Genomic DNA, 14507 nt, shown 5'->3' on the forward strand with positions numbered 1-14507 from the left:
GACTGTGGGAGGAAACCGGAGCCCCCAGAGGAAACCCATGCAGACACAGGGAGAACATGCAAACTCCACACAGAAGGACGACCCGGGATGACCCCCAAGGCTGGACTACCCCGGGGCTCGAACCCAGGACCTTCTTGCTGTGAGACGACCGTGCTAACCATAGCGCCACCGATTAACCTATCTAATGATCTACATTTAGGAACATTTGTGCGTCGAAGTGGCCAAACAATCCAAGTTTCTCCTTGCCGAGTTTTTCCTCGTTCAAGCCGAGGGTCTAAGGATAAGGGGGTGTGTCATATAGAGCACCGGCTGTAAAGCCCTTCGGCACTACTTTGCAATTTCGGGCTATATAAATAAACTTGACTCTTCTCTTGAGCCCTAAAAACAGGAAACTAGTTCTCATCTACAGACTTACCAGGAGACAGTTATGACAGTGTCATCGTGTGTCTGTGGATACTACCATAGAAGAAACGAAAAATGACATCATGTATCTGGTAAGACAGGGACGCAGAGAAAGACACCGACGTGTTCCACAAAACAATTAAATCAATCTATCAATATGGGTTTAGGATAGCAGTTAGTGTTCCAGGAGATGACAGAAAAAAAGGGGAAGAGAGGACTAAGAAGGAGGATGTAATCCAGAGTGTTCTAGGGAATGTGTGAGGCAGATGCTAGCAGTGTGTATGCGCATGTGACGTGTCCACCTAAGTGTCCACGGGCTTAATCCCGTTTAATTCTGGTGTCTGAGAGATCTGCGACTTATCGTAGTTCCTCCGAGCAGCACACAGGCTCTAGAGCCACCCACGGACCCCACAGTTGCCCTGACGTCCCAAAACCGAGAGAACAGCCAGAGCCCGAAGCACCGCAACCCCAGAGGAACACTGAACCAACATGGGGGCCCCAAGAGCCCACAGAGCAAGCGTGCTGCACACACCCAAGGACCACAAACCGGTCCCCAAAATCATAAACTGGGCCCGCCCTCCAGAGGTGTACCCAAACCACCAAACCTCAGGTACAGGAACAGAGTGCCAAGCCGAGGGCGGCAAGCACAGACCGCCAGCCTGGAGCCCCATGGGACCCACAACTGAGAGACCTATGCACCACCTGGATCGCCCCGCCAACACCTGCAGACAGACAGACATGCGTTCCCCCCACCGCTCCCGCCACAGAAAAGCCAGGCCGCACTCCGCGGGCCACACCCACAACGACAAGGTGCCACTTAGGGGCCACAGAGAGCTCCTAGCAGCACTCACCGCAGTCCTGCCGGTACGCAGCAGGAAGGACACCACCCAGCACCGAGGACAGAGCGATCAACCTGGGCCGGGAACCCTCTTGGCCAACCCCCGGCGGACCACCCACACCGACGATCCGTCAATCCCAGCAGTCCTAGTGCTTATTGTGCACTCATGTCGTTTATGGAGTTAAAACGCCGGGGTATGGGAGTATGAGCTGTCCAGGCTCATCAGACCCAAACAACTCTCACCCCTCCTACCCAGCCACCCTGACCTGGTAGTGGGTGTTGTTTGGAGTATGGTTTGTGTGAATGTGTACTATGATAAGTGTGATTGGGATTAAAATTTCAGGATATTGTTGAGGTACAAGCAGGGGTAGGAGTTTCACAGGGAAGATCTCAACCGCCCACCTCACCCGTCCCGCCAACCCTAGGCCTATAATTTGGTATGTGTGCTGCATATGCGTTCTAGAGCTGGGAGAGAAGGGTGAGGCACAGCGGGACCAACCCAGGTGTGTAGCCGGCTGGAGAGCAGCCAGGCATGTTTCATTCGTGGTGACTGTCCCCCCTCTTGGTGAAGCGATGCTGATCGGTTGTTCGGCTGAACAAACATGCTGAAGAGAGGGACTGGCGGTGGCTATTAATGTATAATAAAAACCCTCTGCTCTTGTCATTCAGATCATCCAAAGGACCGAGTTATTATAAGCCGTTCCTGATAGTTAATTAAGATTACCTTTGCAGGTGGAGAATCTAAACTCCACCAGCAGATTATCTGTCTAGGACACACTGGCATACAGAGTCCCTGTGCTGTATGCCAAGACTACCAACAGCACAGGTTTAAAAAAAGATAAATACTATGGGAGTAGTCCCCTTTCTCTCTCCGTGTTGAGATGTGTATCATACAGTATATATTAATGTTTGTGAGGTTTTATATTTTCTTTTATTAGTCTTTGTGCTTTAACAGTGCACATTAGCAACCACTGAACTGAATTCCTTATATGTGCAAATGCACTTGGCCAATAAAAGGACTATGTTTCTATTTTTTATGGAATTTTCCCTCTTTTTCTCCCCAATTGTATCCGGCCAATTACCCCACTCTTCCGAGTCATCCCAGTTGCTGCTCCACCCCCTCTGCTGATCAGGGGGGGGTGCTGCAGACTACCACATGCCTCCTGCGATACATGCGGAGTCACCAGCCGCTTCATTTCACCTGACAGAGAGGGGTTTCGCCAGGGGGACGTAGCGCGTGGGAGGATCACACTATTCCCCCCCAGTTCCCCCTCCCCCTGAACAGGCTGACCAGAGGCGGTGCTAGTGCAGCGACCAGGACACATACCCACATCCGGCTTCCCACCTCCAGTAGGAACGCCCGACCAAGTCGGAGGTAACACAGGGATTCGAACTGGCGATCCCCATGTTGGTAGGCGACGGAATAGACCGCTACACTACCCGGACGCCGTAAAAGGACTATGTTGAGCGACGCTGATCTACGTTAGCGAATGGTCAATGGATCAACACTTCTGTCTCAACATTTTACAGATATCTCTCTCTGTATTTTTAAACTTGTTTGTACCATTTAACTTCTGCCTTTCATCGCTTTGCAAAGTCACAAATTATGGAAGAACATGTTGAACTCTTAGAATAAAAGGTTTTGAGAAAAACGGACAAACAACAAGACAAGAGGACTCACTTGTTATCATCAAACGGGTGTCTGGCCGTGAGGTTTGAACACACAGCCAAGTTCTCTTTGCTGCGTTTGCTGATTATGCGAGGTTTACTGTCAAAACATTCCTGTGAAGATGGGGGGGAGGGAGAGAGGAGAGGTAACAGATTCTGGTAACCATTTGTGTATAAGGTGCAATATCACTCACTTCCAATATCTTCTATGGGCGGCAGGGCATTCAGTGTCATCGCTCCTACACTTTAGACACCCACAATGCATCTGTGACATTTCCTCCATCATATCGTTCAAATCTCATCTAAGAACTTAACTCTTCTCCCAATGCCTCCCACCATCTAACCCTCAATCTGACTGCTCTGTCTTGCTATTGTGTTGTTATACAGATTGTGACCGTTTGTGTTTACCATGTTGGTTTCTCCATTATCATTATTAATGGCCAAGTGGGAGAGTGGCTGTGTGTGCCGTTACCTCACAGAGGAACATGAACATGCCCATGTGGAGCTGCAGGAGCCGGGTGACGCTGAGGGCCCGTCTCTCCGTGCTGCCCAGTGGGTCAAAGAGCAGCTCCCTGCTCAGGGCGCCCTTCCTCTCCTGCGTCCACACGTCGATCTCCTCCTGGCAGTACGCGAATGTACAATTCTCCCCATACTGGCATTCCTGTCGCTCCTGCACCTCTGCGGGGGCCAAAGAGGACGGAGAGGAGAGAGTAGGACTTGATCGGAAATGAAGGCAGATTTGTTAAACCGTCCACCTCTCATGTTGGTAGACCAGCTATACTGTACTGTGTTCATATCAAATCCATTTGTGGACAAATGTAAGCTACTTCATAATCGAGTTTGTGTCTCCACGGGACATTTGTGGTGATGACCCATTAGGGATGCTCATTTGGAGTTGTTTTTGTATCGACTTTTACTCAGATTAACAATAAAATAATTGGTGTTTGCTGGTCTCAACAAACCTTGGGAGTTAGATGGCTCATAAGAGGCCACAGCTCAACTGCTTTACTTTATATAACCATTTACCCTATTGGACGGTTAGCTTTAAAACTCAAAAGATGAGGTGTGAAGGAGCCCTGTATCAATACTGGCACACTTTTTCCTTTATCTTATGTAGATCTAGATAATCTACTCATATGCAATTTTAAACCCGGCCGGGACACGGACACGGACACACACACGGGGACACACACGGGGACACACACACCTTTACAGAGGACAAACGCCCCTAAGAAGTTGTTTCGTGCGGGTCGGGGTCGGACCCTCTTCCAGGTGGGGTCATCAGAGTTTTTAAGACGGCAAAGGAGCACGTCTCTCTTACAGCGGTGGGCTGCCTCTGGCTGGTACTGATAGTCCATCACTCGGGGACCTGGAAGGGAACAGAGAAAAAACACTTTGACATTTCACATCTGATGTTACATCTGACAGCTGGTGTACTGAAGAAGGAAAACAAAGCTGCACAGTAACTATTGCCACAACACTCCCCCCCCCCACCCCCATTTATGTATGTATGCCTCTCTAAACTCAATCCCAGGATTGCCTTTGGGTCTTCTGCTAGTGGCTGTGACCAGTAGAACTCCAAAGGGAGTCTTTAACAGGATGTGGTTTACAGTGTACCGGTACAGACTGCATGGGTTCCTAGCTGATGCAGCTCTGCTTCAAGGGATTATATTTTATTTAATGTATTTTGGTCATTTTGGCTTACCCAACAAAGCCCAATACCTGATCGCTGACTTTCCTGAGCTAACCCACCTCAATTAACTCCTCTTGGTTTACAAGATTTATGGTCTGACCCGGACGTCCCCCTGGAACCTCTATCAGGAAGATAGGAGCTGGCTGCCCGTTTACAGAGAAACCTAATTTTGTACGACCCTCAATCTAGATGGGTTGTATTGTGACACAGCAGCCCTACGGGGGACAGGAAGTGTGCACCCACCTATACGACTATAACAGGCATGGCAGGCCTGACGGAACTCGTGTGTAGCTGCCAGAGGGTTCCTGGAGAGCAGGGAGAGGTTGGTTCCCGTTGGGCCGTTCTGAAGGAAGAGAAGGTAACACCACGTGACTACTACTATTTGAACTTTTATTGAAGCAGACAGTTCATCGATATCAGTTCTGGGTCCATCGACTAATGAGGAAGAAGGGGACGGGACAAAAGAGGAAACGAAAGTCAAGCGAGGAAACAAAAGTCTTTGCCAGTGCAGAAGAGAAATGAAAGACTAGTGAAACTTTGTGTTGATGAAAGAGAATCTTTATTTGACCAAATCGCAGATTACCAATGAACTCAAACAGGAAGCAGTGTGCAGAAAAAATTTTCCTGTTGTGAATCTTACCTCGCTGCATTGCAACAACTTTTTTTGGGTTTCTCCCCAATTGTACTCGGCCAATTACCCTATTTTCTGAGCCGTCCTGGTCGCTGCTCCACCCCCTACGCTGATCCGGGGAGGGCTGCAAACTATCACATGCCTCCTCCAATACATGTGGAGTCGCCAGCCGCTTCTTTTCACCTGACAGTGAGGAGTTTCACCAGAGGGACGTAGCGAGTGGGAGGATCACGCTATTCCCCCCAGTACAGGTGCCTCAACTGACCAGAGGAGGCGCTAGTAGAGCGACCAAGACACATACCCACATCCGGCTTCCCACCCGCAGACATGGCCAATTGTGTCTGTAGTGACGCTCGACCAAGGCGGCGGTAACAGGGGGATTTGAACAGGTGATCCCTGTGTTGGTAGGCAACGGAATAGACCACTACGCTACCCGGACGCCCTGCACTGCAACAACTACAGCTCCTCCTCCCTGCATTCAGCACCTGGTTTTGAACAGAGCTATTCAGGCACTCATCCCCAGCAACAACACTAGTGCCGCTTCCCTAAAAGATCTCCGGTGGATACACGGCCCAATACAGCATTGTGAGTGAGAGTGTGTGTGTGTGGGTTCTACTCACTGTGTGTGAAGAGCTGTGGTTGCGTATCCCTGGGATAAAGCTGTGAGATATTCGTCCCCCTGGCAACCAGACACACACAGACAGAGATGTCACACAACAGACGGCCTTGATGCAATGGCGCCTAAGCACCTACTGATCAATACTTCTGATTAGGTGGTTAACAGGTGGTTAATTCAATATTCCAATGTCCCTGCAACTGCAGAAGGACCGGACAGAGGTTTCCCCCCTTATCCAGATAAAAATATCTATTTGAAACTTTTACGACCTGGGAACTTTCGACAACCAAGTTATCTCATAACCAGGTTTTTCCCTCTCTACAGCATATTGTGCTGTTGATGGTCTTACAACATGGCCCATTATCAATAACCATGTTATCGTACAACCCTTCTCTGGAAAGTGGACTTTTGTCCATACCCTGGACTAGAACAGTATACACATGCTTGGCTCAAGTGGATCCAGTCTTGGACTTCTGTTCAAATCTTTTCTCTATCTTTTTTAAGCAAACTCCCTGACTACCAACACTGCAGTGACTGCACAAGTGTTTTGATAAGGGGGGCTGCTCTCCAGAGAACTCAACCAGAACAAATAATGACCCATTCGTCTGATGTGAGAAGGTTTCCTGACAAAGAGACAGGTTTCTTTGACTTCACTCGATTACTCACCAGGTAGCGTGTACTCTGACAAAGAATCCAGCCCGCCGGAGCTCATACCACAACCAACTCCCCCTTGCCCCTCCCCGTCCCCAACCCCAGGCCCCGGGGAGTAGGCACCCAGTGCGTCCCGCGCCTGGGTGGAGGAGCCCTGATCCCTCTGGACCAGCTGAGGGTAGGGCTCCAGAGGAGGCATCTCACTGATGGAAGAGCTGAAATAGGCAGGGGGTAGCTGGGGGGAAGGTGCAGGCAGGCCTGGGGAGTATGGAGGTCGAAGACCCACTGCTGTGTTGGGGAGGTTGGTGGGGATGGCACCCTGTACTGGACTCTGAACCGAGACACAGAGAGACAGGCGAGATGTTTGTTCAACTGGAAATGGACCCTTGTCAACACAGCAATTGAATCTACATAAGATCTTTAATCTCAAGTAATACTGACATAGAAGCAAGTTTTCATATATGTGGAACTTATGTGGAAGAGAAGGTCAACAAGGACACACAAGGACATGAACACAAAATTATCTATTGGAGAAAAAAAACCTCTCAACAATAGCCATGCAAGAGCAGCTAATGACCAATGAATACTGACTATCTAAATATCTCATGTATCTTTCTAAAATCTGTGCTGAGAGCTGGAACTAACCACCACAAATAAGTAAACTCTGCATGTATGAGCTCTACTGTACAGCCTTCACAGGATTAACACTGCACACCGAAAAAAACAAACAAACAAAACAAATCAATTTGTAGTGAGGGCACATTGACCTGAGTGGGAGGTCAAAAACTGAATACAGAGTACAATGAACAAGAGCAGCATAAACGGTGTAGTGGATCTAAAACACGAGTATGGGAAAAAATGTTGGCATCGGAAGAGTTCTGGTTTCTGTTTTCGTCCAAGCAGTATCGACCACGTTGGAGTCGGTGGCGATTTCTACAGGAACACTCTTTGGTTGCATGTTGGTTACAGTCCATGTGGGGAGCAAAAGAGGCGCAACGCATCGGCTGAAATGTCATCTGGACGTAAAACACCCACAAAAAGTATCAACGTCTGTGTATTTTGCGGAGAAACGTTCGACTCGTGTCGACTACTTGGGAAACAGTCCAGTCATAGACGTTTTCCCTCAACTCCATTCTCACGTCTCAAGTTGCTAATCCAACAGTAAAACAATGACGGGCGCATGCAAGAGGAAGTCTTCATAGGAAACGGAAACCAAATTGTTGTTAGACGATTCAGCCTCTGGGTTCAGAGATTGGACAGTATCTAAAAAAGGCCATGCTGATAGTCTTTCATAGATAGTATTACACACTTGGAATTAAAAATTTGTATTGTTCTCAGTAAGATCAAACTAACCTAGCTCTCAATACAATCTAACTTGAACAAACCATACAGCAATGGCTAATCATTACACAAATAAATTGATGGTCTGAGCTGGTCTAGTGTGGCGTGTGTCAAAAACACACGTCTAGCGTGACACAAAGCTTCTCCCAGGCAAGTTAACCCCACCTTCTCGTGATGTAGACTATTACCACTAACAGGGCTCTGGCTATGGGCGATTTGCCGGCACCCAAGTAAGTAACTGGCCCCTGCTGCCTTGTGGGATAGGCTATTTAGCCAAAGGCTAAGGGCGGGGCAAACCCCAACAGAAAACCTCCGGAGGAGTAACCCCCCGTAGACCAATTACTATGGCCCACTTGAACGTGGACATGTCCTGGTAATTGTTTCAAGGTTACCCCAGCTATGGGTTAAATAACAAAACAAACTACTGCCTTGTAGACGCCCTGGGAGGGGTAAAGGCTATGGGACCAACCTAGACAGAAATTGGGTTCCGAAGGAGTTGCGACCTCAGTCTACTATCAGCAAACGACAACCATTACCCGACTGCGATCGAAGGATGATGATGATAATAATCTTGTATTATGGTCACCTACCTCACTGACTTTCTTGGGGATACAGTCAAGGAGGCTGTCCAAGTCATCTTTGATGACACTACTGCCACACTCGTCCATGTGCTCCGACACAGGGACAGAGTAGGGCATCGGGGGCAGGCCTTGACTGCTGGGGCTCTCTGATAGGTCGGCGCACGGCGTCACAACAGGGGTTGAGGGGTCGTCGCTGACGGGGATGGGCGTGGCCAGGGGAGCGGGGATACACTGGGCGTTGGAATGGTCCGCTGTGAAGAAGCAAGGGAAAGAACAGTAACAGTTAAAGAGGTGATACGTTTGAGGAAACAATATGGGTACGGAAGTCAAGTCAACAGGTGTGTCGGGTTTACCTGGACCCATGTCACTTAACGATTCCAGCCCGTTTGAGGAGGACTAAAAGAAAAGAGTACAACTGACTCATAACAAGATAAAAATGTTATCATTGATCTCTTATAATGGTTTCTATTTTAAGGAGGCAATCTGTTTACAGACTTGTGACCAGTGCATTGCTGGAGATGTAAGGCACACCACCTACCTCTCCCGTGGATGGGGAAGGCTCTCCATGACTCTCCCCTCCTGTGGCTGTAGACTCAGCTTGTGGGCTGATGTAGGCCTTCCGCACCTTCAGGCCAAGTTTGTTGGCCAACTCCTGGGCCAGGTCACTCACCTGCCTGTCCTGGAAGATAAGAAAAAAAAACCCAACCCAATGATTAATCTGAATAAAAACAGGATTGGGTCGAACTCACATTAAAATGCCATTTCAATATGAATCCAAGTGAAAAAGCGGATTTTATTGTGACTGGGAATCAGACTGAAAACTCTGTCATGGTTAGCATCACGCTAAATTCATTTAGCAATAGGACAAAGCCACACCCAATAAATTTCACAGTCTATTTTGCTATGTGACTCAGCAGAGAGTATACTTGTAGCTTTGATGACATACGTGCGGTGCAGTGAGCAGACATCTGGTGCCACACTCGTAGGCCTCCCTGAGGCGTCCCATCTCCCTCAGACAGAGGGCCTTGCGGTACAGGGCCCTTCGACTGCCTTCAGACACGCACAGCGCGCTGTCACAGTCCTGCATGCCCCGCTCATACTCCCTCTACGAGAGAGAAACAGACAAGATTAATCAAACCTGGCACCAAAGATGAGTAAGATTTACACAAAGAACAGATATCCTAATCCAATTACACAGAATGAACTGCCGCCAATCAGAACGTCCTTGCGGCAGAAGGGACCATCCCGTTATTGAAAGGTAACAGGTTCAAGCCCCTGTGAAACCATACACTCTGCTGAAAAGTATTTGAGCTTAACACATAGCACACCACCTACTTTCTCTCCACTAGATGCATAAAATGTATATGCAATCAATAAACTGGAGAAACAACACTGTCAATCACCATAAGTGCTGTTAGAGACATGTGTTCAGAGGACATATTCTTGCTGGTTAGATTGATTTCATTAAACAATAGCCAACCCATGAAAATAATGATAAATATCGATTTCCTTGCTAAGTGCTTTCCACATGACCACAGTAAAACTGCCCTGATGTGAAATTTTCTTTCCACTTCCTCCCCTCCAAATGCAGGTGAAAGGTCAGGAGTCAGAAGTCAGAAGTCAGTCAAAACAATGTCCCTGCAGCTAGCACAGGATTAAGGACTCTCAAGGAATCTTTAGCAGAGGGGGGAGTATGCTTGGCGTCAAGGGAGGGAGGGGAACCCAGGGTACTATCACTACTCCACCCTGTTGCCTGAAGGCAGATGGATATCCCTGTATGACAACGCGTCCTGTCCCTCACCATGTTGTAGTGAGCAGCAGCTCTGTTGACATAGAGGCTCTCCAAGAGCTCTGGAGGGATGGCAAGAGCCTCTGCCTGGGCGTAGCGAGCCACGCTGATCCCTTCTCCATAATGCTGCGTTGCCTGATGCCACTCGCCATCCCGGAACACTGTGTTTCCCTCATCCAGCAAGTTAACCACCAGCTGGGTTAGGAAGGCCTTTGGGGGTGGGTAACAGAGAGAACACGGGAGGATTGGAGAGATAGAATAAAATGAAAGGACGTGAAAGAATAACGGAGAAAGGGGGAAAATGAAAATGAAGGTCAAGATGAACTACATGTTAAGGGGCTGTCAAATTCAGACCCCAGTCCAGAAAGTTACAGGAGATAAACATAAATGGTTACGTTACCATGTGTGTGTACACAGATACATTTGATCATAGATGTAACTCAACAAGGGAATTATGGAGATTACGCTTAAATGAGGCAAAAAAAAAATAACAGAAATATGCACTACCTCATAACTCTCTGGTTCAGGGAATGGCAACGATGACCTGTGGGTAAATAGAAGAGACCGTCATACATTGTGTTCCCCTTTATGCATATGGCGGTATTTTTGCATTAGTGTCACACAGTCAGGTGCCCAATTGCTGTTAAAATGGGAAAAAACAGCCCTTGACTGCTTGTCTACATACTGGATAAAGCCCATTGCTTTCTGGATCTCCTCTCTTCGTTTCAGTCGTTCTGGATCCATGGCCTGAGGGTCAACACAAAGTGAACTTGTTTAAGCCACAAACGAAGCGATGCCAGTGATGAGTCTGACAACCGCAGCGGAAACTTGCATAATACTGTGCAAAGTAAGTAAGGAGGCAGACAGGGAGGGGGGGGGGCGGGGGCTTTAGGAGTTGTTGATACAGATGTGTGCAAACAGGTTGCTGTCCTGGCATTCAGAGCCAGGCCTTCCGGCGGCAGCCCCGACACCCGACCCAGTCTGAACGGCGCAGAGAAGCGCTTGCTCTCGGGCCGGCGAGCCTGAATCCCCGCGGTTCTGCACACGTTTCATTTCGTGAAACAACCGGACCGTGCACTGACCCAATGCACACCGCTGCTGCGCTGCTCCACCGCTAACAGGCAGGCTGTCTACACGTGGCTAGCGGCTAGCGCGGCTAGCGGCCGACGGAGCTGAGCGTGACCGTCCACTGGCCACTGGTGCCCGGGGGGGGGGGGACGCGAATCGACCGCACCGGTCCGCAACTACAGTCGATGTCATGAGGGGGCATTCCGGCTTCCGTTGGGTCCAGTTTGACGTCCCTGCTCCGCTCAAGTCCGGCAGGTTTCTCCAAATCCAGCATGACCTATGTAACCGGTTATTTCCTTGCCACCACAAGGCGTCTTATTGGTAGTTTACACCTACATACCCACAATACACCTGCAGTCTGGATACATTGTTTCGAAGTCCGTATGAGTTACAATAGCTACCCTGTTTCCCCACAGCCTTTATTAACTTGACAGGTTTCTGATGTGCAGATGATTAAAAACACCGTGGGTTTACCAGAGGAAACTATTTCCAACTTACGAGCATCATTTCAGAGAGCACACAATTGGAGGTGAAACAAATATTGTAAAACTGGGGGGGGGGGTTGTTAATAATCCAGTCATGCATATCGGCTCGTTTCTGATCTCTCCAAACTTGTCATTTGTACTCTAACAAATTGGGGGGGGGGGGACGACACCAAAACGCAACACCAGGTGTTGCAGTGAGCTCCGAAAACAACCCGGGGGGGGGGGGAACCGGGTCAACGAGACACACTGGAGACAGGTACATTTGACCCCCCCCCCAAAATATTCTATTATCTAACACTGTGCATGAAGCCGAGCCATTTAGAATGGAATTTTACAATTGAAGACATTTTTCTGCCGGGTTTACAATCTTTGTTCTTACGGTTGAAATTCTAGAATTCACGACGCCTTACTGTTGGGATTCCAGACCGCGTCGGGATTTCGGCCGGAAATGTGTGTTTGCAAACGCTTTCGGCCGTTGGAATTCTAAAGATTCCGAGGAACCTCCGAGAGCGCGGAACGGCCTACGGTCGGAATAACGAAGGGGTTCTAGAACGCTACTCGGCAGGCGGGCGCGGAGCGTTAGCTCGCGGCTTCGGCGTTAGCGGTTAGCTCGCGAGGAGAGCGCGAGCGCAAGCGGGGGGCTCGTCACGCCGACTTGCCGAAATGAAAGTTGGGTCTAGGAAGCGTGTCCGGCGGCGCCTCTAGACCACACTCACGCTAGTTTGAATGGAGGAGGGTTCGTTTGTTTTCGTCCTTCCCGCGTCCAAGAAGAAACGGCTAAGCGGTCGGACGCGGCACGCTAGCGAGCCCAACCTCCGTTAGCCACCGAACGCTTTAGCTAGCCCCAAAACACGGGGCCCGGACTCCCCCCCCCCTCCAACAAACTCTGGAACTTACCGTGTTCCACGTCCGCTTTTCCGGACCTTAGATAGGGAGCTTGAGAGACCTTCGGCGACAATACCTCCGAAAGATATCCGCGAAATATTACGAAATCGCCGGGCGCATATTTGGAAGTCGCTGGCCGCCCCCCCCCCCTGTAAGCGGGTACGCGGACGGATCGGGAGGCTCCCTCGTTAAGACAGCGGGACAGCTGCTGGCGGACGGCTGGGCATTAGCTAGCTTAGCCGCTCGGCTAACCGTAACGCCGCGGGCCAACTCGCAACAAGTTTCCTGGAGGGAGCCGGACGACAGGGGGCGATAGAGGTCGGAGGGAGCGAGGTTTGATGGCGTTTGACGGGTCAGCAGTCGCCCCCTGGTGGTTCGTTTCAAAGTTTTCTTTTTTTCCCACGCAGAGTAATCAGACAATAACGTTATTTAACACAGTGTTTCTTAACCGGGGGTCGGTGGACCCCTAGTGGTCCGTGGTGTAATTGCAAGGGCTCGTGAAAATAAAATGTCTTTAAAAAAAAGATCCTATGATATTTATAGAAATAGGATTATTTTACTCGAATGTGACTGAGACCTTTATCTACCTAAACTATAAAGGGTAACAGGACTTTTTTCTCTAATTACATCTGTTTCACAAGTGTAATTTATTGTATTTTAATAAGAGATCTCGCTCCCGTTTGCATTGTTAAAAGTTACTGCATCAAAATTCTGTTGTTACATATATCTGAAAGTTACTGAATACATATTCTGTTTCGTTACATATATCTGAAAGTTACTGAATACATATTCTGTTTTGTTACATATATCTGAAAGTCACTGAATACATATTCTGTTTTGTTACATATATCTGAAAGTTACTGAATACATATTCTGTTTGTTACATATATCTGAAAGTTACTGCATAAGAATTCTGTTTTGTTAACTATATCTAAGTTACAACCTGAAAGCTCTTATTTTGCCCCAAAGAGTGAATAAATGCTATAATGCAATTTAAAATGCAGTTTCTACTGTTTCTATCAAATTGCAACCCCCCTCCCCCAAGATCAGGTGGAGGGGTCCTCAGGGTAGATCAAAAATACGCAGGGGGGTCCAGGACCCCAAAAGGTTGAGAACCACTGATTTAACAGACCACGCAGCAGGAAAAAAAGTCAGATTAAAACCATGTAGAAAAGGGTAACCCGCTTCTTCTTCTGGCTTGTTTGCTGTTTCCCAGGGGTCGCCACGGCGGACTTGATAGTTTGCTGTGAGTAATGATAATAAGGGTAAATACACGACGCTATGAACAAACCACAGAAGAAGAGAAGCAATAGGAAAGCGCAGCGCAGTGATCTCCTTCATCTGGCTGTCGGCCCACTGTAAAGAGGCTTTCCATACAAACATGTCTATAAACTTTACGACTTTATTCATAAAGGGTGGGGGTGGGGGGGTAAGAATCAGCATGTGCAAAATATTCTGCCGCTATAATGAAGTTACTCCGTTTCTTTCGAAGGTTCTTATCAAAGTTGAAGACTTTCCCCAGGGCACCTTGACACATTTCATCCTACTGTACATTATTACAGTGCACGCCATCTACTCACACACACACACACACACACACACATATGTAATGTGTGTGTGTGTGTGGTGTTAGTGTGTGTGTGTGTGTTAGTGTAGATAGCGGGACCGAAAACTAAAGCACTTATGATCCTAATTCTTTTTGGAGGTGGTAGGTATTGTCTCAGAGAGTAAGGGAAAAATCCAAGACAATTAAAATTATGCATAATTATGCATAAATAATATGCATTTTTATGAAAATGGCTGAAAACCACTTTTCTCGGCATTTCAGGTGATTCTGAGCATCTTTGATTTTTTCACCT

At 48.3% G+C, this 14507-nt stretch overlaps 1 protein-coding gene across 1 annotated transcript in view; it reads right to left on the reverse strand.

Annotated features, from left to right (window-relative positions):
- Window positions 1–12936, reverse strand: part of zc3h7bb (zinc finger CCCH-type containing 7Bb) — a 29279-nt gene extending 16343 nt beyond the window's left edge. The window contains exons 1-14 of the mRNA XM_056297314.1: window positions 12661–12936; window positions 10896–10957; window positions 10718–10754; window positions 10223–10420; window positions 9368–9526; window positions 8960–9100; window positions 8775–8817; window positions 8431–8672; window positions 6515–6830; window positions 5853–5911; window positions 4845–4944; window positions 4116–4277; window positions 3381–3586; window positions 2922–3022 (exon numbers count right to left, since the gene is read on the reverse strand). Of these exons, the coding sequence (XP_056153289.1) occupies window positions 2922–3022; window positions 3381–3586; window positions 4116–4277; window positions 4845–4944; window positions 5853–5911; window positions 6515–6830; window positions 8431–8672; window positions 8775–8817; window positions 8960–9100; window positions 9368–9526; window positions 10223–10420; window positions 10718–10754; window positions 10896–10954 (1823 nt within the window). The 5' untranslated portion in view covers window positions 10955–10957; window positions 12661–12936. The remainder of the gene's footprint in view (window positions 1–2921; window positions 3023–3380; window positions 3587–4115; window positions 4278–4844; window positions 4945–5852; window positions 5912–6514; window positions 6831–8430; window positions 8673–8774; window positions 8818–8959; window positions 9101–9367; window positions 9527–10222; window positions 10421–10717; window positions 10755–10895; window positions 10958–12660) is intronic.
- Window positions 12937–14507: the final 1571 nt, after the last annotated feature.

This window comes from Lampris incognitus, chromosome 17, assembly GCF_029633865.1.
Source record: "Lampris incognitus isolate fLamInc1 chromosome 17, fLamInc1.hap2, whole genome shotgun sequence".
NCBI classification, from domain to species: domain Eukaryota; kingdom Metazoa; phylum Chordata; class Actinopteri; order Lampriformes; family Lampridae; genus Lampris; species Lampris incognitus.